A 22,759-nucleotide genomic window follows, 5' to 3' on the forward strand; every position below is an offset into this window, starting at 1 on the left:
GTACACATGTACATAACTGGTTTAAAGGGGCACCAAATTGTGTAGGTAAAATTAAACTAAATGCAAGCTAAAGAACACACGGCGTGTACGTGTGCGTGTTTATGTGAGAGAGGGAGCGTGTGTGTGTGTGTCTGGGTGCGCGAAAGAACGTGTGCATGTTTCTCTGTTCTGCCTCCGTTTGTTCCGTGCGCATGAGCATAAACACGTGTCAGCTCAGAAACAAACGGAGTACCGTGATGCGAGAGCTTTGAATTTCCTCTCCGCGTGTTTGGCTATGTTTAATGCCAATTCAAGGTATGTGATCTGTATAGAATAACAGAGCCAAGTTAGAAAAGAGTTAGTTATGCTTCAAACAGAAACAGGGTCTTGCATGCAAACTATCTAACATCGACTTAGCATGTGAAAAATCAAATCAATACATGTGCATTGACAATCAAGCAGTCCTGTGCTTTGCCGTGAACCCTGTTACGCTATGTTATGCCCAATTAGGTTACGTTACCAGTCCATGGAGGAAGAAGGGTTGCTTTAGTGCTGCTTTGTTATCTGGCGATTCCATTGTGGATGAACCAGGCAGGGAAGAATTCTGGTTCCGATGGAGTCTTTGCTGTGCAGTGTTCTGATTTTGCAGGTCGGAGGAAACCGGTCACTCCGTCTTTTGTTCCCCTTACAGAGTTAGCGCTCAGCGCTAACTGGCTTTGTTGCTCCTGTTGCTTGTAAAGTTACGCTAGCTGGTAGACTTTGTGTCATAGCTGCTGGCACTAATTAAGCTTAGTTACTCTCGGTTAGCGGTGTGCTAACCAGGAATCTTAAGGCAAAGGCAGGCTCTCGTGTTGCCGCAATAATCCTTTCTTGTCCTTTCTTCCATGGGTCTGAGTCGAGCAGACCACACTGCGGTTCAGTGAGCCATCAGGTCCGGGTGTAAGGGAGAGGAGAAAGCGATCAAACCACGGAGTGACCTGCAGTTTTTTTGCAGCTGGTCAATGCGTCATCAGGGGGTATCAGGTTACAGTCACAGGAAGTGACCTGAAATGTACTGTACATGAAATGGCTTACAACAATCTGTGTGTGTGTGTGTGTGTGCATGTATGTATGTATGTATGTGCATGCGTGTGTGTGGGTGGATTGCCATTAAAGCCTGCTTAATCAATGTATTGCTCAGGGAAAATGAAAATGAAACAATTCATGGAAAACGCAGATTTGAGGACCATTAAACGGAACAATCAGTAATGCAGTCTGTTTAGAAATATCTAATTGCAGCCACTAGGAATTTGCAAACTGCAAACTTTTCTCCATTCCTGTTACTGACAGAAAATACAATCTCACATTTAAACACATACTGTACAATTAGCCTGATGTTGACCTGGAACTGATCTGACGACTTCATATCTGTCTGCAGCATATTTCAATATTTACAATGTAATATAATATACTTTTTTTTCTACACTCTGACAATCAATTTGAACCATTTGGGACTGTGTGATAATTATTTATATTTGAAAATATGTTATTGTTTTTTATATTGTGTTATTAGTTATTTTACTTTGAAGCACATAAATATGTATGTTCACAGCTCAACTCTTACTATACAGTAGTTCTAGAGTGGGAACAAGCACCATAGTTATTTATCTCTCCTAGTCACCATAGTCAACATCATATATTTTGTAGTATTTTTTCCCATATTTCTTACTCCACATTCTGTTAGTTTGGACTTCTCTCAGAGCCGTTCCCTGGCACTCGTGTGCAATACCGAGTTGAGACCATGAAAGTGTTATTCAGGTAGACATTAAGTTTTGAAAACAGGGGACACTCATTGCTAGCAAATGAGTATGGCTGTGTTCAAAATCGCATACTAACATACTACCTACTACTTACTCAATCAGTATGTACTGCATACTGCCTACTAAATGAATGATTAAGTATGCCATTACCAGCAGACTGTTCACACTTGTGGTATCTTAGCATTTTTCTCTGAATATGTACGTTATCTTTTAAAGTTTACCTAAAGCAGTGCTTAACTATTTAATAAATACGATACAGTATATAGAAATGTTGCTGTCTGCTGCGTTGGCTGCAGTGATGTGTGTGAATGTGGGGCAAGAGGGCTCTGTGTCCACACTGTATGACTGGCCAGCTGGCTAGCTACCCCCGCAGGCACTTCTCAACTACGAAAACATTTTTGATTCACCATCAATTTTCGTAAAACTGCCAATATTCAAAATCTACACTGTTGATTTCTCGCCTCAGAAATGAATTTAGTGATGAAATAGCATGCGGAAATTGTAAAAAAACCCCAAAAACAAATAAAAACTACAGTGTGGTGCTAGAACCATCTGCCTCCCAGTCCGTCATTGGATGAAGAGACGCAATGTATTTTGGGGCAGTTGAGTATGTGCAGTAAGCTCTCGCCGCATACTTCTAGTATACATCCAGGTTTTTCTCGCGTACACAAAATCCACATACTTTGCAGTTGGAACGCACTACATACTCAATTTGACGTAATACTTAGTATGAATAGTACGTTAGCATGCGGTTCCGAACTCAGCCTAGGTTTAGTTAAGATGCTTCTTGATATGTTGATGCATCACTTCAGAGATGTTTACTTTTGGGAATTAGACCATCTTCACTGCATATCTCATTAACCTCTATGAACTCTGAAGATAACACCACTGAGCTCTGCCATACTAACTACCTTAAGCTGGCAGACAAGCTGCTTTTTTTCATCCTCATCTGCTTCTGTATCTCACTATTGATTCATCCCAAATCTTGCTTCTTTTCTGTTAATGGCCCATTGAAGCACAGTGATTAAAGTCTTGGGGAAATTTCCCATTAATGTATATTTGAACTGCTTGTTTTCCCTCCCTTTAGTGCTAATGATAGCAGATGTGTTTTGCTAGCAGCCATTAATGACTCAAGCACCAATTGGGAACATCTGTGCTATTTGAATTGGTCTTGAAAGTATTATTCAGACCTGTGCTATCTATTAGCATTTTCAAAGCAATCTGAACCCATTATATGTTTTCACTGCAGGACTGTGTATTTCTATTTATTTTCCCCTTCTCCTAAGCGTGATTGAAAGACAAACTGACATGGTCCCTACAGAGTCCTATGTTTTAACCCCGGGCCATGTGGCCAGGTGAAAACAAGTGTCAACAGGAACACTGTACTGTATATAACATGAAATATGGGATGCGGAGCTGTCAGTGAAATGAGAAGACATTGCTGTGATATGAGGAGCATGGGAGAGACCAGGGACTGGGGGGGGGGGGACGAAAGTCATTTTTTGATCTGGCACAAATGGACAAAGACTACCTTCCCCTTCAGCTGCTGGCGCTTGCTGACAGGTCTACTCTCACAAGCTGTTGTGGTAACACTTGGCCGACAGCTGCAGATACAAATAAAGGCCTCACTTCAAGCTAAACGACAGGGAATATAACAAGGGCTGAGGCCCCAGCTGCCTCTGATGGAGGTACACGGGCACAAGCCCACACTAACACATAAAAACACCTATAATCACATATAGCTCTGTTGCACCTACCAGCTTTCAAGGCAAGGATATTTCTTTCTCTAGCAGAGAGCAAAGCCATTCATTTCAGTTTGTCTTATGTTTATTCTGTTTTCTGTTAAATACCACACAATTGCTCCTGACGGCACAGCAAAAAGAGCAATCTGAGTAATCCTTGTAAGCCTTGAAAAACTTTTTTCTTTTTTTTTTAAATATGGCCCTGCAAGCAAAATGGGAAAACAAAATGACTATATGTATGTCCACTGTTATTTTCCCACATGCTGCTCTTTACAAGTATGCACCCTTGTCGACACTCTGTATCTTTACAAAAGCAAAAATCAACTCCCCGCCCCTTTCACTCCTCAGACCTTTCTTTTTCTCAATCAAAGTCACCCCAAGGGCCTCATTGTCCAGGCCCTCTTATTGCCTTGTTATCAACAGCTGTAGCAAGCCTGTATTGGCCCCTTGTGACACCACTGCAAATATTGGCGTGACGTTTCTAATCCCATTTCTTTCTCTGAAATGTCACCAGGCGGGCACGTGTGCTTACAGTTGGCTTAAAACTGCCTCAATGTGAATATATCATTTATCTCTTCTAAAAGCAAATGAAAGAGCCACAATGTACTGTCGGTGGATGGGGTGGTTAGGATGTGGGGGCATTGCAGTCTCTTCTTTTCCAGCAGTACTAATTTGCCACAATAATGAGCAAGCAGTGGTGCATGGTCATCAGGCAATTATATTTGGTTACCATGCAAACAGTGAGCATCATGGGATGTCATTATACTGAGAAATATACCCAGGCTCCATTACAATGCTGGGGAAAACACAAATGCTTGCCATTACCTAAATGCAGATCTTTTTTTTTTTTTTTTTTTCAATGTGTGTGATTTTGAAACGCAAACTGCTTTTCCTCAAAGGATGACCTCATGGCTAGCAAACTGATGTATTCAGTTGTCTATTTTTATTATTTAGTTGTTTTTTTTCTGCCATTCATGAAATGTAATTACATCAAATAAAACTCATGGAGGGACTCCATATGGTCGGCTCTGTAATTGTTTTGTTTGTAATGTGCAAAAAATACTCAAAGGCCATCATTTATGAATCAAAAATTTTTGAACCGTATGCATCTGGAAGACAAACAGACTGGGTGAACTGAAAACAAAGATAACTCATTCATAGGGAAGGCCAAAACAAATTTATGTATGATTATGCTTTGAAATGCCCATTGGGTGGTATAATGGAAAATGTTTAACTGAATGCCCCCGTAGATTTGAGTGAATACTGATTTTCTCTATCAGCCATGCCGTGCATAGCTGGATGAGACATAATGCAGAGGTCCCATTTCCTCTATTATGGAACAGAACCAGTGTAATTGATTTCATGCTCTGTAGTGAATAATAGTAACATTTCAATACACAGTATACACTAAAAGACCCAATGCTGGAGGATACCAATTTTTGATAAACAATGCAAATTATTTTTCGGTCAGGAAGTTTCTAATATGTTCCTGACTAAAACAAATAGGTGTAGTTGAACCTTACAATAACAGTTGAACCTTACAGACAATAGGGAGCAACATGCAAATAAATGCTTCTGATGTGTAGAAATCAACAGATGTGAATGTTGTGTTTACATTTTACAATGAAGGTTTGCAATTGTACTGTGGGTATACAGTATATTACATTGTATTGTATTATAAAATCAATCCTGAAATTTATAGTTCTTTTTTTTCATGTTTGGCATGGCTAAATGTAGAAAATAATATATTTTCTGTAAACACAAACTTTTAAAACAGTACCTTTTTAAAAAATAAATAAATAAAAGTCTTTGCTCTGCAAGCGTTACATATGTATAAAGAACCCTCCTTGCAGAACTGAGATGTCATTTATTTCTGTAATCTATTCTGTGGATGCAGACTTCATCCTTCTGTATCAGCCCCAAGCTTGGAGAGCCTGAAACAGACTTATTGTTAGGCTGGCTGAGAGAAGAAAGTGGTGGGTGTAGGGCATGGGCTAAAGCTAGAAAAGGCCTGGGAGAGAGGTATTGGGTGGGCGGGAGCACCACACTAGCAAATCAGCCCTAATTCTCCATTATAATTCACAAGGCCAGGGCTCAAGACAGCATTATCTGCCCTCAAATCTTTTCCCTGTGTTGGATAGAGCATTGTGGCATGTAAAAGGGGAGGATAGAAAGGTGGAGTAATGAAGGGATAGGACTCAAGGCGATGGAAAAGGGGATGGGGAGTGGATGATGGAAACATGTATTAGTTCCCATGGTGAGAGGGACAAAATGGAAAGGTCGACCTGGTGCTTTACAGTTAAGCTGTGGGAGATTTTCATTCAGTTTTCAATCACAGTGTAATCAGATTTTATGATTAGGTACGGGCTTTTGGTCAGTGTAATTTCTCTAGTGATTTACATAGCCAGGGCTGTGGACTTTTTAAATTATTTTCAGTTACTTCAGAATAGATTATCACTTCCATCAAAAACTAAACCTTACCAATTGAGATATAATGTGTTTTTGCATAGGCCTTTTGAAAACACCTCTCTTTCTATATCAGAATCATAAATACTTTATTGATCACCGAGGGGAAACTCTTTTGCTACAGCAGCTCACTATCACGTCAGTGCACACAGGAATATATATATATATATATATATATATATATATATATATATATATATATATATATATATATATATATATATATATATATATATATATATATATATATATATATATATATATATTTAATTAATTAATACAGGTCAGAAAATAAATTAAGTACCACGTGGGTATAAGTGTGAATTACAAAGTGGGTTTACCAGTTGATGATAATAATATAGTATAAAGTAATAGTGCGTCAACTGCCAAGTTAAGTGTAGCTTATTTATAAATAATGAGAGGGAGGCTATTGCACAGCAGTAGTAGAGGTATGGATAAATATCATTATCAATAAATAGGAAATTTTAAACTGAAAAGGGTATATTGCACAGGAGTATTAATACAGGATATTGCACAATTATCTCAAGTATTGCATAGATGTAATGATCAATGCCAAGTTTAATGACTTAGGGTCATACAGACTACACTTAGAGGGAGGAGTTAAAGAGTTTGATGGCCACAGACAGGAATGACTTCCTGTGGTGCTCTGTGGCGCTTTTTGGGGGGATGAGTCTTTTCGCTGAAGGAACTCCCTTTGTTTGACCATATATTACATTTCTCAACAACCAAACAAACCCTGTATTAACAAGAGCACACAGTGTTGACACAAAGCAACCTACACACTTACGCAGGATTGGAGAAGGTGCGACAAATGACCCTGGTTTAGTGTGTTTGTAGATATTGTTGTACATCAAAGGCTCACTCAGACTCAGAGTAAGTGAGTCAGTTAGTCATTGAATGAAAGAAAGAGACAGGCAGCTGAACCTGTTTTCATATGTAAATTAAAACAGAATGAATTAACATTTAAAAATCTTCTATTCTACCATCTTAAAATGCAGATCATATAAAGCTAATATCAGCCTGGCTACACTGTCTCTGTGTTATGTGTCAACGACTAGTAGCTATTTCTCCATGTGCCCAGGTAATGGACAGGCATGATTTCTCCAAGGTGAATTAGCCAAGTGGAAATATTGACCAGAGAGCCAAGTCCTGTCATTCACGCTGCGACTTCTAGTTGGACAGAGAGAATGGAGAGCAGATGCTAGGGCACATGCCACTTTAACTTCCTGCTGGGAGAGAGGGATGGGAGAAACTGAAACAACACTGAGAGGGGAGGTAAGGAAGAGTGGGAGGTTGACAAATAAAAGATGGTGACAGAAAAAAAGTTGCAGAGAGAGAGGTAAAAGATGTTCTTTCTTGAATGTCTTTGCCTGACACACTGACATGAACACAGAAACAGGCCATTAAAGGTGTGTTTGTATGTATATGAAGGCAGCCCATATATATGGCTGTATGCACCTGAGCTTGTGTGCATTTGGCTGTGCTAGCTTGCATGAGTATCCAATGCTTATAGGCATGTCATCTGTGGCTTTTTGTGGTAATACATGCATGTCATCTGCTACTTTTGTTTCTGTTTGACTGTCTGAATTCAGCATGTGACTATTTCACAGTGGCATTTGCTCTAAAGAATACACTAAATTGCTGTAGTCCAGTCTTCCCTTGGAGCAGGAGGTGGATGGTTAGGGTTCAGTGATCCGCAGCTTCCACTGTGCACAGATGGTGGCTAAACCACAGAGCATGTGTTGGATATGTTGCCTCTGAGTCGTGTTGTTTTGCTGCATAAAGAAGCTTATTAGGATCATAAGGGAGTCGTAGTTGTGCCAAAGTACATATAACAGTCCAGCTTTTCTGCATTTTGATGCTCCACTGGAGCTATTGAACCAGGAGTGAAGAGTGGATCAATATACTTGATCATCAAACTTCCTTGCTGTTAAAGAGTTTGATTTGGTTTGAGGTTTTGACTGAGCACATACTCCTGTTTTCTTTAACTGAAACATGTAACAAGAAGGAAGAAAGAAGGAATAGAAAAGTGGCAGTCAAGGACATAACGTTACATTATTTTTCAGATATTTATTTTAGATAAACTGTATGTTATGCTTCATCACAATATATGGTTATGTGTATTTTCAGTATGAATTGGAAAAAAAACCCCCTTTCATTTCTTCTTATTTGGGAAATTTACTGAATACACACCATTTCATCTCATTGATGAATAACCAGATACATGTGTTTGCAGTTATCACATAATTCTTTAGATATTTGCAATTAATGTTGCTTTTATTGACTCCATGCTGCTCACTTTTGTTTTGAATACAAAATTCAGCAAAGCATCTGCCTAGACATCTGCTGTTGTAGGCTCCTTTCTCCTATGAATGGGCCAAAGAGAGGTGACACATCTGAGAGATCCATGGTGACAGTGCTATTTCTGTTCTCAACAGAAGAAATGCCATCAGAATCAGAGTCACGTTGCAGAGATTAGATACAACAGCAGAAATATGCATCATCACACGCCAGTAACAGACAGAAATACATGAAGTACAACACAACAGCACACAACGACAACTGGCAAAACAACATGAATACAAGACTCGTAGTTCTCTCAGCAAGTCACCCTGTTTAGGGCTACTATTGCTGCAGGTGCCGGGCTTTTGCCAAAGCGAGACCTTCTGCACCTCGGGGACCTGTACCTGCACCCAGAGGGCAGTACAGTGAAGTGGCGATTGGCCTTACAGTTGAGCTCTGAGAGGTGGAGTGTGGGGCGACCTATAATCTTGACAGCAGTGTGTGTGTTTGACCCGGTTTGTGACAGAGAGCATGTAGAAGAAACAGGTGGAGCTGTAGATCAGGATGGGTTGAACAATACTTTGGTACAACAGTAGGAGGAGATGGGGGGCAACATAGAATCCTTTGAGTTTACCGATAGTTGATAGTCTTTGATGGCTCCCTTTTTGAATCTTCTTTGTATGCTGGTCAAAGCTGAGTTTATTGTCCAGTGTGAGTCCGAGATATTTGAAGCTGTCACACATTTCAACTGTTTCGTTATTGATGAGGATGGAATGCTGGTGTGACAGGTTACCTATTACTATTTGTATTAAAAAATAAGTTTAATACTGTACAGGAGATTTCATTGGAAATAGCTTATGCATATGTCTAAGTTATGTAAGTTCAATTAAATTTTATTTATATAGCGCCAATTCATAACAGAAGATAACTCATTGCGCTTTTCCTATAGAGGATGTCAAGACCGTACTCTTTATAAAATTATTTACGGAGACCTAACAAATCCCACCATGAGCAAGCATTTGGCGACAGTGGCAAGAAAAAACTTCCTTTAAGAGGCAGAAACCTTGGACAGAACCAGACTCAATGGTGGATGGCCATCTGCTGCTGCCGTGTTAGGTTTAGAGCGAGAGAGAGATTTTGAGAAAGGGGAGGTGGGGGTGAATTTTTAAAATAGTAGAAATGTAATTGTAGTGTTAATATTAATAAATTAATAATAGGAATGACAGCTATAGGAAAGTACAATAACTTCAGATTTGTCTGAGTTTAGAGTTCAGAAAATTGCAGGTCATCCAGGTCTTTATGTCCTTAAGGCATGCTTGAAGTTTAGCTAACTGGTTAGTTTCATCTGGCTTGATGGATAGATATAAGTGGGTAACATCCGCATAACAATGACAGTTTATGGAGTGTTTCCTAATAATATTGCCTAGAAGAAGATGAATAGGTGAATAGAATCGGTCCAAGCGCAGAACCTTGTGGAACTCCATGACTAACTTGGGCGTGCACGGAGGACTCACCATTAACATGTACAAACTGAGATCGATCTGATAGATAGGATTTAAACCAGCTTAGTGCGGCTCCTTTAATGCCAATTACATGTTCCAGTCTCTGTTATAGGATGTGATGTTGAAGTCCATTGTCCGATGCAATTAAGGTCATTTGTAATTTTCATCAGTGCTATAATGCACTCTAAATACTGACTGAAAATCCTCAAATAAACTATTATTATTTAGAAAGTCACACAACTGATTGGCGACTGCTTTCTCAATTAAGTACAACCTCAGGTTCTGTTATGACTCTTAAACAGGCTGACCACTGAAATTTTGCAGAAATTAATTTATGCCAGTATTATATGTCTTATTTTAAAGCCTAACAAAACCCCAAGCTTGCATGTTGCTACTTCTTTCATTAACACACACTAGGGGCTGTTTACAATTAATCAGTCATTGAATATCTTTAATTCACATTCACTTCAGTCAAGCTTAATGATCAAGTTTAATGAGGTTTTGCTCTGGGTTTCTTAACCTCTTAACTCTCTACTTCTTAAAGTAGTGAGATTGACTATAACCAGGTGTCTATGGTGTCGCCATATTCAAGTGTCCATGTAAACTGTGACAGTTGAGCAAGTGTAGTTCTATATATGTTCATTATGACCCTGAAAATGAAATGCTGCACTGTAACTGTAATGATTTTCTCTACTGTGCCTATAGGGATGTTAAGGCTGTTTATTTGCCTTGCATGTTGGTGAGTTGACTTTGATAGCTATCAGTGTCAAATATCTTTCAGTTTGTGTTACCAACAGTCATTTTAAAGACAGTGAAATGAAAAAAACATTTTCCACATTCTAATTCTGTGTCTGTGTTAATTGTTAATGTAGCTCTTGTTATAGCTAAATATGTGCCAAAAAAACAATTGAGTATTTTTATAACAAAATCCCTCTCTTTTCTCTTCCTGTAAAACGTAAAAATATTTTTGATAACTCATCTTGGAGGCGTTTGCATAAATGTATCCAATCAAATGTGATTTTGGGTGCTAGCTAACCGTCCATCATATAGAACCACTCTTGACCGTTAGTGGATAGCTAGCAGAGCATTATCTTAATAGGTATGTGTTTGGCTTTCAGCTGGCAACAACTTTAACATTTCCGAAGAATGTGGTTAAGATCTCATTTATTCATTTACCCTTATCCTCCACCTCCTGATCTAACAATGCAGGTGAGGGAGGTGTGGGTGGTGGTGAACAGTCCTAAAGCTTCATATCGCTCCACTGCTCCTTATCGCACTGTATTCGCTAAACCACGATCACTTTTGAGCAATCCACATCTGAAGGATTTGATTTAAATCTCTCTTGTAACTAAACGCTGCTCACACATTCTGTTTCACTCAGAATACGTCACAGTACAGAAGCTATAGACACTCTAACTTCTGTTTCACGGTTACTTTAACAAGATTTTATTTGAACAAATACGTTGTGTTTCTAAAACAGCCAGGAAAAACTGTTTACTTCTAGAAGCTGTGTTAATTGCATTGCATTTTTGTCTAAGCCAGCCATCTAAACAAATCCTGCTTTCACATAGTGGTGGATATTTTAGTATAATGTGTTTTGACTGTGGGTGAAAACAAAACTACTAGAATGTATTATGCTCATATTTGCTAATGTATGGTATTGATTTCTCACCAAGCCCTGCATCAGAAGGTTTTATTTTTATGCAGGTCTTTATGAAATACAGTAAACACTAGAATAATGTAAAGTAATACAGTACGCATGAACCCATGGCAGCATGATTTTGTATTTTTAAAAACTGTAAATCTCATTATTTCCTTTATAACTCAAACTTTCATAGCTTTGTCCACTGTTTTCAGATTCATTCTGTCATACAGTCAACAGACCATTCTGACTATCGCTGGTTGTTACTATATTGCACCAACAAAAAAGTACAAACCTGCTGCTGTCCTTCTCCTGTAGTTTTAAGATGACTGCCATGGCTAAACTGGGGTAATAGTTTAATCTGAGGAATTTGCTGGTATTATGTCTGTTGAAAAAAGGTTAGCAAAAGTGATGAATAATTCAGTGCTGGTGTTTGTAGCCGAATTCTACATTCAATGCGTAAAAGAATGAGGATAAAAAGTAAGTGAGAAGGAATGAAATGGTTGCAAGCGAGCCTGGCAGGGAATGATGAAAGGAAAGATGCAGCATGATCCACAGTAGAGAGGAAATGGGAGGGTAGGAAATGAAAAGTAAAAAGCAGAGACAACAGGAAAAAGATGGGAAATTTACAGGAGAAGGGTGCAGAGAGAAGAACAAAGGCAAGACGAAAGAATCACATCCAAGGAGATTCAGAAGGGAAATTGGAGCATTATTGGAAAAAAGGAATGCAAAGTAAGGAAAATAATCACAGTGTGAAGTAAACCTACGCCACAGAAAAGAGTGGAATTATGGGGCTTCCAGCCACTCTCCTTTCCATGAAGTCACTTAGGACTAAAGCAGCAGGGATTTGTAGGGTCTGAAGATGAACAGAAAATGCATTTTCCCTTATGGCTACATCTGCCACTGTGAATTTATATGGCTGTTGTACTGAAGAGTGGAAGACAGATGTGATCAAACATGAAGGGGAATGGAGACTGAGAGACACACAGTAATCGAGAGGGAGAGAGAAAAAAAAGCAGAGGAAAACACTGCGAGATGATGCGGGAAGAGCACTGATGTGACAGAGTCAAATTAACACATATGAAAAGACAAAAGCTGACATGTGGTAGGCCTACAGCTTTTTAATAGGAGTACTTGTACTTTGCAAAGCTTTTAGACTGTACTGTAGCAGTACTTGCGCACCAAGTCTGCAGTATTCAAATTTAAATGTAAGGAGACTAATTAAGGTTTTAAATGTCAAATATGTCCTACTAGTGCATGGGGTAATTGTAAAAGGTGTAATAATTAATGAAAATTCCTTCTTTACTTTCCAGTGACAATCAACTGACATGTTATAGCAGTGTAACAGAGATGAATAAAGACATCACTGAGCTGCAGAAGATATTTCTGTCTTATGTGTTAGGCTGCCAGAAGGAAGATTATTTTAAACTGAGATTTCAACCTTTTCATTGCAATTTTACATCACCATTTTCAGTGGTGCTGCAGAGCCATGCAATGTCACTCCATTATCACTCTGCTGCTAAAATGAAACATAAGCCTTCACACGTTTTTGCCATTCTTCATTGGGAATTAATGCAGAAGTGCAGGCTAAGGGGAGTTTGCGGGGACTGCATTTCTGCAAATCTGCCATCCTATTGGAGATTAATGAACAAGTTTGTCTGTGGTAGTAGTCCTCTCTGTGCTGCCTCTCCTCTCAGCATAGTTTGATTTATGGACACCCAGCAGTGCATGAGTTATAATTTCAAAGGGGTTTGTTTTTCCTCACGAAGATGGAATTTTAAATGTTGTGATGAATGACCCCTTGTGGATTTTATTTATTATTCTGTTGTAATTTAGTGTGTGTGCATTTACGTGTACACACGTGTTTCCTGACTGCATGCTCCTGTAGCTGAAGTTTATGCCTATATGCATATGTGTGTACATGTTTGTCATTTTGTGAATATCACCACATCTTTAAATGTGTACTTGCTAAAGTGCTGCTGCTGCATTTTCTGACACCACAAATATATCACCTTTAGGTTGCCATGTCTACGTTTCACCTATTGGATGTCATTGTGAAAAAAATCAAAGAATAAGTCATGTCCTCCTTTTATTTCCACCATTCTCTACGTGCATATGGATTTACTTTATCATCCAGCCACAGCATGTATGACAGGGTGTTTGATGTTGCTGTGATGGTGAGATATTGAATGAACCATGGAGAAATGTGATGCTCTTGAATTTACAGGACCATAGTAAGGGCTTGGGGAAGAAAGAGAGGGCAAAACAGGCTAACAACCCTGGTGCACTGGCGTGTGTGACATTTGAGAGATAGGAGTCCAGTTGCAGCACTGCTACAAAGAAAATTATTTCTGCCTGTGTGTATGTGCTGGAGAGACTTCATATATAGGGAATGGACACAATAACAGGAACACTTGCAGAGTATAATGCAATCCCTACTAGTAGCCATGCAGTAAATTCATCATTTTCTTGTTGAGAACTGCTTATTCAACTCTAAATATTGTCTCCTGTACATGTTCATTTATGCATGTGAATGTATGCAGGTGCCGACTGTATGTCTGACTGCAGAAAGTGCACAATGTGCTAACAAAGTGCTGATTTTGAGCACTGTACAGCAATTTCATTGTGTGTGTGTGTGTGTGTGTGTGTGTGTGTGTGTATGTGCATGTGAATTAGTGGGAATATTGAAGTGCTGATTGCCAGACCTCTTCAATAGCTGGCAAATGGTGCTAATTGGCATTCAACCTAACTGGCACTGGAACAGTGATTGTAATTGTTATTGTTGGAGGTAAAGTCCTTTTTCTATTGTGTGTTTGTATTGTTGTGTACCGCATGAAATATCAACATTACCTATTAAGTTACCTATTAAAATTGTTGTTGTCCATGTGTGCTTCCCTCATATTCTCTTTCTCTTTTGCTTTTATCCAGGGAGGCCTCATCGCCCTCCTCCTCCTAATTCTCCTCTTCACCCTCGTCCTGTATACCCGCCACCGATGGTGCAAGCGTCGCCGTATCCCCCAGAAGAGTGCCAGCACCGAGGCCACCCATGAGATCCACTACATTCCCTCTGTTCTGCTCGGACCCCAGGGCCGTGACAGCTACCGGGGCTCTCGAAGCGCACACCAGCACGGAAGCTCTGTTATTGGTATGCCCATCCGTGAGACCCCCATTCTTGATGATTACGACTGTGAAGAGGAGGACCCAGGTGGACACTCCCTTAACTCCACGCCCAACCAGCTCCACACCAAGCTGAGTGATGGGAAGGTCCAGGAGGACTATGGAGTTAACATCGGACACACAGACATGATGTGCAAGGATAACGAGATTAAGCATACTTTTGAAAAACGAGGTAGGTTGGTTGTCTAAATACATTTCCCTTGAAAAACAATTTAGTATAATGGAAGTATGATCGCTTTTGCATACAATGGAGATTAATTATGTGATAGCTCTAAGATTAACAGCATTATGCTGGTTTTGTCTCTATCATTCAATTATGAGCAGCATGCACTTGTTGTCATAGAAAATCTGTTGTGCTCAGTGGTAGTTGTCCTGCTTTTGCAAGCGTGATTTGTACTTCCGTGGAGGTTCTCAGTGCCAGCTCCCCAGATGGACTAGCCTGGACAGTTCACTTTGGCTCTGGCCTGCCCACCCATGTTCTTGATAGCACAGCATGTACTGCTTACATTTTGTCAAAAATAAACAACTTTGTATGACTCACATTATTACTTAATGCTTGTAAAGATAAGCATCCTGTATTCTGTGAGTCATATTATTAAGAATGAACTGTTTTTCCTTCTGAAAGCACATCAACAGTGAAACCGCACTGCCCCTTCTCGGTTAACATAGTCATCGACTGTGTGTCAAGCAGTAATGTAATGCAATGTCATGTAATTGAATGTGATGTGTAAAGGTCAAGTGACAAGGGGCTATCGGTCTGGTGGATTAGATGCTGAGGTTTGTCAGTGAGTTGCCCGTTGACCCTTGCTAAATATAGTCAGGGGTCTGCACTTCAAGCGAGGGCAAAAATTCTATCTTGCCATTAGTAACAAAACTGGAAGTGACGCTTCGAAAATGTCTGCTGTAGGGGTTTTCAAACAAGTCGTCCAAATGTTCTAGTTTCAAGCTGTGTAGCATTTGTTGATATAATATCCTGTTGAACCTGGGGTGCTCCTCTGCAAAGTCGGAATTGAATAATTGAAGGGTGCAGACTGAGTTGGAGGGTGCCCTGGTTATTCGTGTCATACTGAATTATGCATGGGTGAAGTTTGTGGAAATGCCCCTTTTGCTCCCATAGTATTTATCACTCTACATAACTGTATTTACACAAGCTGTTTGCAGCTGACTGTGTACATTACTTACTGAAAAAAGGACAAACCACTGATAATATTTTGTTCAAGTTAACATTTAATTTTGTCTTAGGTACATTTCTGATCCAAGTCGTTACTTACAGCTCAACAACAAACTGATTATGTTTGAAGTTTAATTTGATTAACATTTACAAGTTGTTTGAATGGAGGATGCAAATGGTTATAAGGATAAGACTGTGTTCCACTTTATTTTTAAACAAACCATAAGTTAACATAGCCTCATATATGTAGTTCCTGACCCTGACCATAGCTGATAATGATTCTAAAAATCAAACATCAAGCGTTTTAACCATGAGAAAAACTGAAGGCTTGAATATATCACGTTCACCCTTAAGGATCACATTAATTTGTCTCTCACTCTCTCTATCTATAAATTTCTTGGATTTTCTCACTCAAACATGCAAATACATTTACTCCCAAGGACAACTAACACAAGTGATCACTAGAATTCATGCAATTACCTGCCTTATTTACACTGACCTTCTAAGTGAATTATCATTTCAGCTGCAAAAAAATAAGTGTTTTAGCTAACCAAAAAAAAAAAGAAATAATTTTTTTTGCCTTCTCTCCCATTATAATTAGGACATGTATTTATCGGTCCAATGATGTTTTGTCTGCTGACCTGCTATTTCATCCTTTATTTTACGTGAAATCCCTCACCCCAGTGTTTAAATACTTCATTTAGTTTCAAATAAAGCAACCCTTGTTTAAAAGGAAAGAGAAAATTATGCAACAAGGTGAAAGGATAGTGGTTAATTTCTGCTCTATTCCCAAGTGGAAAGGCAATGTGTGGATTAGATACTGGGAAAAGAGAAGTGAGGCAGAGAGGTCAAGGCTCTTACTGTACAAGCCTGTCTCTTTGGCTAATCACCAAATTATACCATTATACCACCATGGCCAAATGGTCCAAAGAGGCAGCAAACTGGTTGTAAGCAGCAAGACATAAAACAAACACACACATCAACCACATAATTGCCAGCAATGAATGAACCACTAAATTTACTTTTACTGATGTTAAGACACATATAAAGATTAATCTAGAGTGACACCATGTGTTAACATAAAATAGATTAAGGTTATAAATTGATAATTCATCCCTAATGTGCAAGTGGAAGAAATGGTGAAATTCTTCTATGCTGCACACCGTGTTTCAAGCCTTGATTTAAAAAAACAAAAGCAAAATAGATTTGATCCATACTGAGTATGTGAGTCTACCTTACTAAACTTGATACATGTACCAACCATATTAAACTATTAAAATTCAATTTACTTTAACAACAAATTTAATTTAATTTAATAACAAAATAACCTGAATCCTGTGTACAGGCTAATAGCATCTAAGCTAACAATGATGCAAACAGTGCTAGCCACAGCTGCAATGTGCTGCAGAAGGCACATTCAGGGGCAAATTCACAAAAGGATTGTGCAGCTTTTGCGGCTCCTAAACCTGCACAAATAAGACAAAAAGAAATTGCACCCCTAACTGCGGTGCCAAGCAAATAGCAACTCGTTACACTGGTGCTATTTCCATGTATTTAAATTAAGTAACATGCATACATTTGGCGCAAAATTGGCCCATTACTATGCAAATGAGTCTCATTGCAAAAAAAGTCCAATTCACAAACACCAGTGCTAATAGCCACACGTAGTTAGAGCGAAACTATTTGTGTCTTTAGAGAGTTGGTGGTAACTAAAGCGCATTTATAAGGAGTGTCTCGCCCAGACTTTCCAGTAATCGTGGCAGCAATGATTGTAGCCAGGCGAAGCAATAGCACATCACAGTACATCATATGCGCACAGATGGCACAGACAGTACAATAGGCTACCTGATATTCACCATGAGGGAATTAAACTGTAAAACAACATAAAAGCTATTGCTGTGAGAAATGGAGACGATGGTTAGGCACTGTAACAGTCCTGCATAGAGCAGAGTAGGAGAGAAAATGGCTCTCAAAGCAACCAGAGGCATGAGGGAGAGCGCACAGTTAAAGCACCCCAAATAACAATCACTCTGGCAAAACAGTCCATACAGAGTGAGTAATAGAAAAAATAAGACACATCCTGCAGTTAGAAACGAATGAAAGAGCAGGGGGAGTTAATAGATAATTAGAATTAGAATAAGTTCTCTTTTCAAATCAAACATTTTATAGAGAGGAGTGGGAAGTTTTGTTCTTGCAACTGCATTTCTAACATTTTTTGCCTCAAACATTGCTTAACCATGTTGTGTGAAATTCTAATTACACCTAAGTACACCTTAAGAACAAATATTACTGGGACCACTACAGAAAATTGCAGATGAACATTTAACAGATGCAAAATAATGCCAAATTGGACTCTGCTGTTAAACTTTATGGGCATGTTTGCGCTGTAATATCATTAGACCAATATCTTTTGTGAATTGGACCTTGAGACGAGGCATATAGTGGTTGCAAGTGATGCTCAATTCATGGTGCTATCAGCGACTGCAATCCGTTCTTTGTAAATTCACTCCTCAGTGGGCAGAATGTGCTGCAAAGCAATGAGTGATTGGAGCAACATACAGTAGTGTTGTTGTGTGATATCTACGTACTGTATATGTAAGGTTATGAGGGTTTACTGGCAAGGAATTGTGATCTTGAATCAAAATTCCTTCTTGGCTAAGTTCTTTACAGGGATGCTGAAGAGCTCAATTTGAGCATCAGCTGTATTTCTTAATATTTTAACAATTACTTTGGAGATAAAATTTTATGTGATGTGGGCAATATAAAGTCCAATGAAGGGTATTACACCAGGACTCTTACTCTGTATAAAAGTGGCAAATTTATTTAATTTAATTTTTTGTTTTGTTTTTTTCAAATACAGTTCTTGACAGATCCTTCTGCCAGTCTCATAAACAATCTGGCATTTTCCAAAAGATAGCACACAAACCATTTAATTTGATGCCTCTGCCTCCCCATCTGTACTCTGCATAAAGTGGCAACATTTGAATACAGGGGCGATTAACTCCTGTCCCACCTGTTCTTTGTTGCTCGGCATCCCAAAAGTCTCCAAATACCAGTCATCCTTTATCTGTCTGTCCTTGCTGACAGATAACCCCATTCAACTGAACTCAATAGTATTATCCCCAGGGATTATGGTTATGCCTCAAAGGGTTGTGCATGGCATTGGCTTTTGTTACACAGACAACCAAACAAATGAGGCCTGTCAATTTTGTTATTCAGCAAGATTCCTTCGGCTTTAGGAATGTATTGGGCAGCATGGACAGTTTAAATCAGTTGCAGAAAAACCTTAGCAGCATGCTGGAAATCTTGTTCTGTGAGGACCGCTCAGGGACCAGTTATCACCATAAGACTGCCATCATCACACATACCTCTCCTTCTCAGTTTACAGTGTAGAGCAGCAAGCTGCATCTTCCACTGCTAACCTACGTGTGTAACCTTTGTTGTTAGAGCGGTAAATCATACATATCATGCACTTTCCGTCATACAGTTCAAATGCAGCTCTGAGATACAGGTATAGTTATGTAGTTAAGTCTCAAGAGCTCCTTGTAGAGCTCTTGGGGTCTTTATGCAGTTATCCTGTATATTCTTGTAACCATTTACGGGCCTGTGCAACTAGTACTGTGTCCTACTTCTTCAAACGAGCAATTATTCAAATATTACACAAAAAAATCAGTAACCTTGCCCCGAATAATTAAAAAAAATAATCTAATTTCATTTATAAGTTAAACGAAGACTTTACTTCTCATTGTTGTGAGCAAATTTTTCCTGGTAGCAGATTCTGGCGACTGCTTAATCCTCATTCTCGTTGGTCTAAAGTGTTTCATAAGGCTGCCTCTGATAAAACACTTATAGTAACTACCACTACTTCTAATACCAACAATAATTCCATAAATGCTGTGGTTCTTATTTTTAAAAATGTAAACATGGTAACTTTAAGATAAGAGGCAGATGCATCTCAGCCGCAGCTTGAAAACGTTTGTCATCATTGCTGGAGAATTGAGGACACAAAAAGTTACTAAATCACTTTTTGCCTCCAACATTGGTACATTTTAATATATAAATATTAATTCTGTGCATAAGTAGAAAATAAAAAAGGGACATCTCAACTGGAGGTCAAAACCTGTTGTGAGCTTAGGTATAAAATTGTGGACCCAGGATATATATAGAATATTATACCTCTCACACCAACTGTTGGCACAGTGTTGTTGCATTACTTGTCTTATGGCCTGTTAAAGTAATTTTAGGTAAGGAAAAGAGTGAACACAGAATATGCAGAGTTCAGGTACCCACCACTCTCAATAATCAAGTCAAGAGGGCCGGTAATTTATTTTCTTTTGTCCTGCAGCTATAATACATTTTGAAAATGAGGTGTTTTCTATCCTTGCAGACCTTGAGAAATGTATCCTTACCTTTATCTTATCAAATAGAGATTACTGTAATACTCACCAGAGATCATGCTCCTATTTTCAGATAGTACAAAATGCAGCTTCTAGGTTACACACTCACAAATAACGGGACCATATTACAACTATTTTACTGTCTTGTCAGCCAGAACCACAGCAAATAATAAAATTCTCAATTGTGATTAATAATCATCAGCATTGATCCACTTACTAGTCAACTGCCCTCTTGTTTTTGTTGGCTGTTTCCTTAATTCAAATAAAAGCACATAAAATGGCCATATGCACAAATCAAATGTCAAATCTTAACAATTCTCCAAATTCTGGTTGCCCCTAAGGGCCACTGAAAAATCATAATGTTGAGTCAGATTTGTATAAAGTTTGGTTTATATGCTGTAGAGTCTCCAGGTACAGGAGCTGTACAAATTGGATGAATAGAACTTGACTTAATTCATAACTATATGAAATTTTACAGAAAGTTCAGTGAAAACATATTTTTCACATCTGCCAAAAATGTAAGAAAAGTTCTTTTATTTTTTTCATTAAAAAACAAAGAAAAAGTTATCCCAGAAATCACAGACCAAATCACAGCAGCAGGGACCAGAGCTAATGGCAGAAGGTGATTTACAAATAATGCTGCAATTACATTGTTGTGGATGGTCAACAGCATCCTCCCTCTGGGATGAAACAACCCCAGGCCTCAGGCTCAGTGTGTCTGCCTGGAAGACAAAAGTCAAAGAGACTTTATTCTGCCATTCTTTCATCGGATACTGGCTGCACCATGTGACTACTTTATAGATTATGTATTAATAGTTCATTATTCATTATTTTATTATTATTCTTTTCTTTTATCTACTGTAGACCTTGGATTTGTTTTCCCTTTAGAGACCAAACAAGTTTGTGGATTTAGAATCTGTGTATTAAGATGTCCACAAGTATGCAGAAAGAATGAGCAGAAAAATACAGTAGCTTGATCCAGAGAATATTATTTTCTCATAGCACAACCAAACATAATAACCCATACAACTGAACAACTACTTCAGACGTGATTGCGCTAAAACTTAAAACACTATTTCTCTGCCAACACGGCGCTGAGGGTGTCTTGGCTGGGGCCATTGAACTGGTCCTCACAGTAATAACAAGCAATCCATTCAATTCCCATGTAGAATGACTCTCATCAGCCCTACACACTCTCTAAGGCAAGGTGAGCAGCATAATGCATTTAACTGCCTGAGTTCATCTATGAGTACTGACAATAATGCTTTTTTACCCTCCTGCTTAGTGTTTCTCACTTGTTTAAAATAAGTGATAGAGACAGCAGAATTGAAGGTCACATTATCCTCTGATTGAATGCACAAACTGAAAGAACAAAATCCACTTAAAGCTCTATGCGATAACTTAGCACAATATCTGCACTATGGACAGAAGGTCACTGCAGTCTGTTGCACTTTTACTCAAGTTATAAACAGGCAAGCATGTGCCGCCTGGTGCACTGTGGTGATCACAGTGGATTGAGAAACACTTGTATAATGGTAGCATTTTTAATGTAACTTAATGTGTTAAGCTAAGCTATATATATCATTACGTTCTCCAGGAGTCAAGTACAACGCTGGTAATTAAATGTTACAATTTTACTATGTAAAAGTTAGTTGGTCAGAGCAAGTAATGAGCAAAGACATTATTACGTTATGATAAAATGTTTTGTTTTGTTTTGTTTTTTAATCTACGTGCATACTACTGTAGCTAATGAAAAAAGCTTGGCCAATAAATTAAAGTTTCTGCTGTAGTTAAGCATTTTAATATCCCAAAAGGCTTTCCCTTTTGTGCCGCTTATTCCTTTCAGTGAAATGATGTTATTTGTAAAGACTGCTGAATGCAGTTACTTTGTATTTATTTTACATTGTAAACACAGAAAAAGCCTTGGGCACCACATGTAACCCGCTGAGAATCTGCTGAAAGATACTTATATTTTACAACTTTGAGGAAGTAAACGTGTAACTAAATATTGCTTAAAAATAGAAAAAGAGAGACATACAGTTTGACAAAGATCCCTAGCTAGTACAGTGTTTTTTTTGTTGTTTTTTTTTTTATTCCCTTCCCCCCCAGTGGAGCCACTCCACACAAGCTGGGCAAAAAAGAACATTTCCCTCCTGACATCAGGAACTACAGTGAATCTGCATGTTGTTTGTTTCTTTTTTCCCCCCAGATTTTCTATAACTAAAGCACACTTTGCCTAAAGTCAGTATATAAATCAACTTAACCAGAGCAATGATTTAGCCAGTCAGTGGTAATCTCGATTTGTTTTTATCTGAGACTTCTCAGTGCCCTACGGAAGAACAAGGTCATGGCAGGGATGAATCATCTGGTGAGCTCTATGTAGTTTTGCAGACATAAATGGGGGGAAAGGGCTGCCAAAAATGTGAGACTACTTTAGATTTACAATGGTAATGAATGATCTCTACTATGTGTGCCTAAAGCCTTTCATTAAGGGATATTTATTCACAAGAGAAATTAAGTAGCATCCAAGAAAAAAAAAAAGGATTGTTTCATCACCCACAAGACCACTGTCATTACCAA

General features: G+C 38.7%; 1 protein-coding gene across 5 annotated transcripts in view; it reads left to right on the forward strand.

Annotated features, from left to right (window-relative positions):
* LOC122865414 (astrotactin-2-like) overlaps positions 1-22,759 on the forward strand; it is a 273,440-nt gene that overhangs the window by 68,203 nt on the left and 182,478 nt on the right. For all 5 annotated transcript variants that reach the window (XM_044173810.1, XM_044173805.1, XM_044173808.1 and 2 more), the window contains exon 3: positions 14,363-14,783. In XM_044173810.1, coding sequence (XP_044029745.1) covers positions 14,363-14,783 — 421 coding nt within the window. The remainder of the gene's footprint in view (positions 1-14,362; positions 14,784-22,759) is intronic.

The sequence above is a fragment of the Siniperca chuatsi genome, linkage group LG18, assembly GCF_020085105.1.
Source record: "Siniperca chuatsi isolate FFG_IHB_CAS linkage group LG18, ASM2008510v1, whole genome shotgun sequence".
Classification (NCBI taxonomy): domain Eukaryota; kingdom Metazoa; phylum Chordata; class Actinopteri; order Centrarchiformes; family Sinipercidae; genus Siniperca; species Siniperca chuatsi.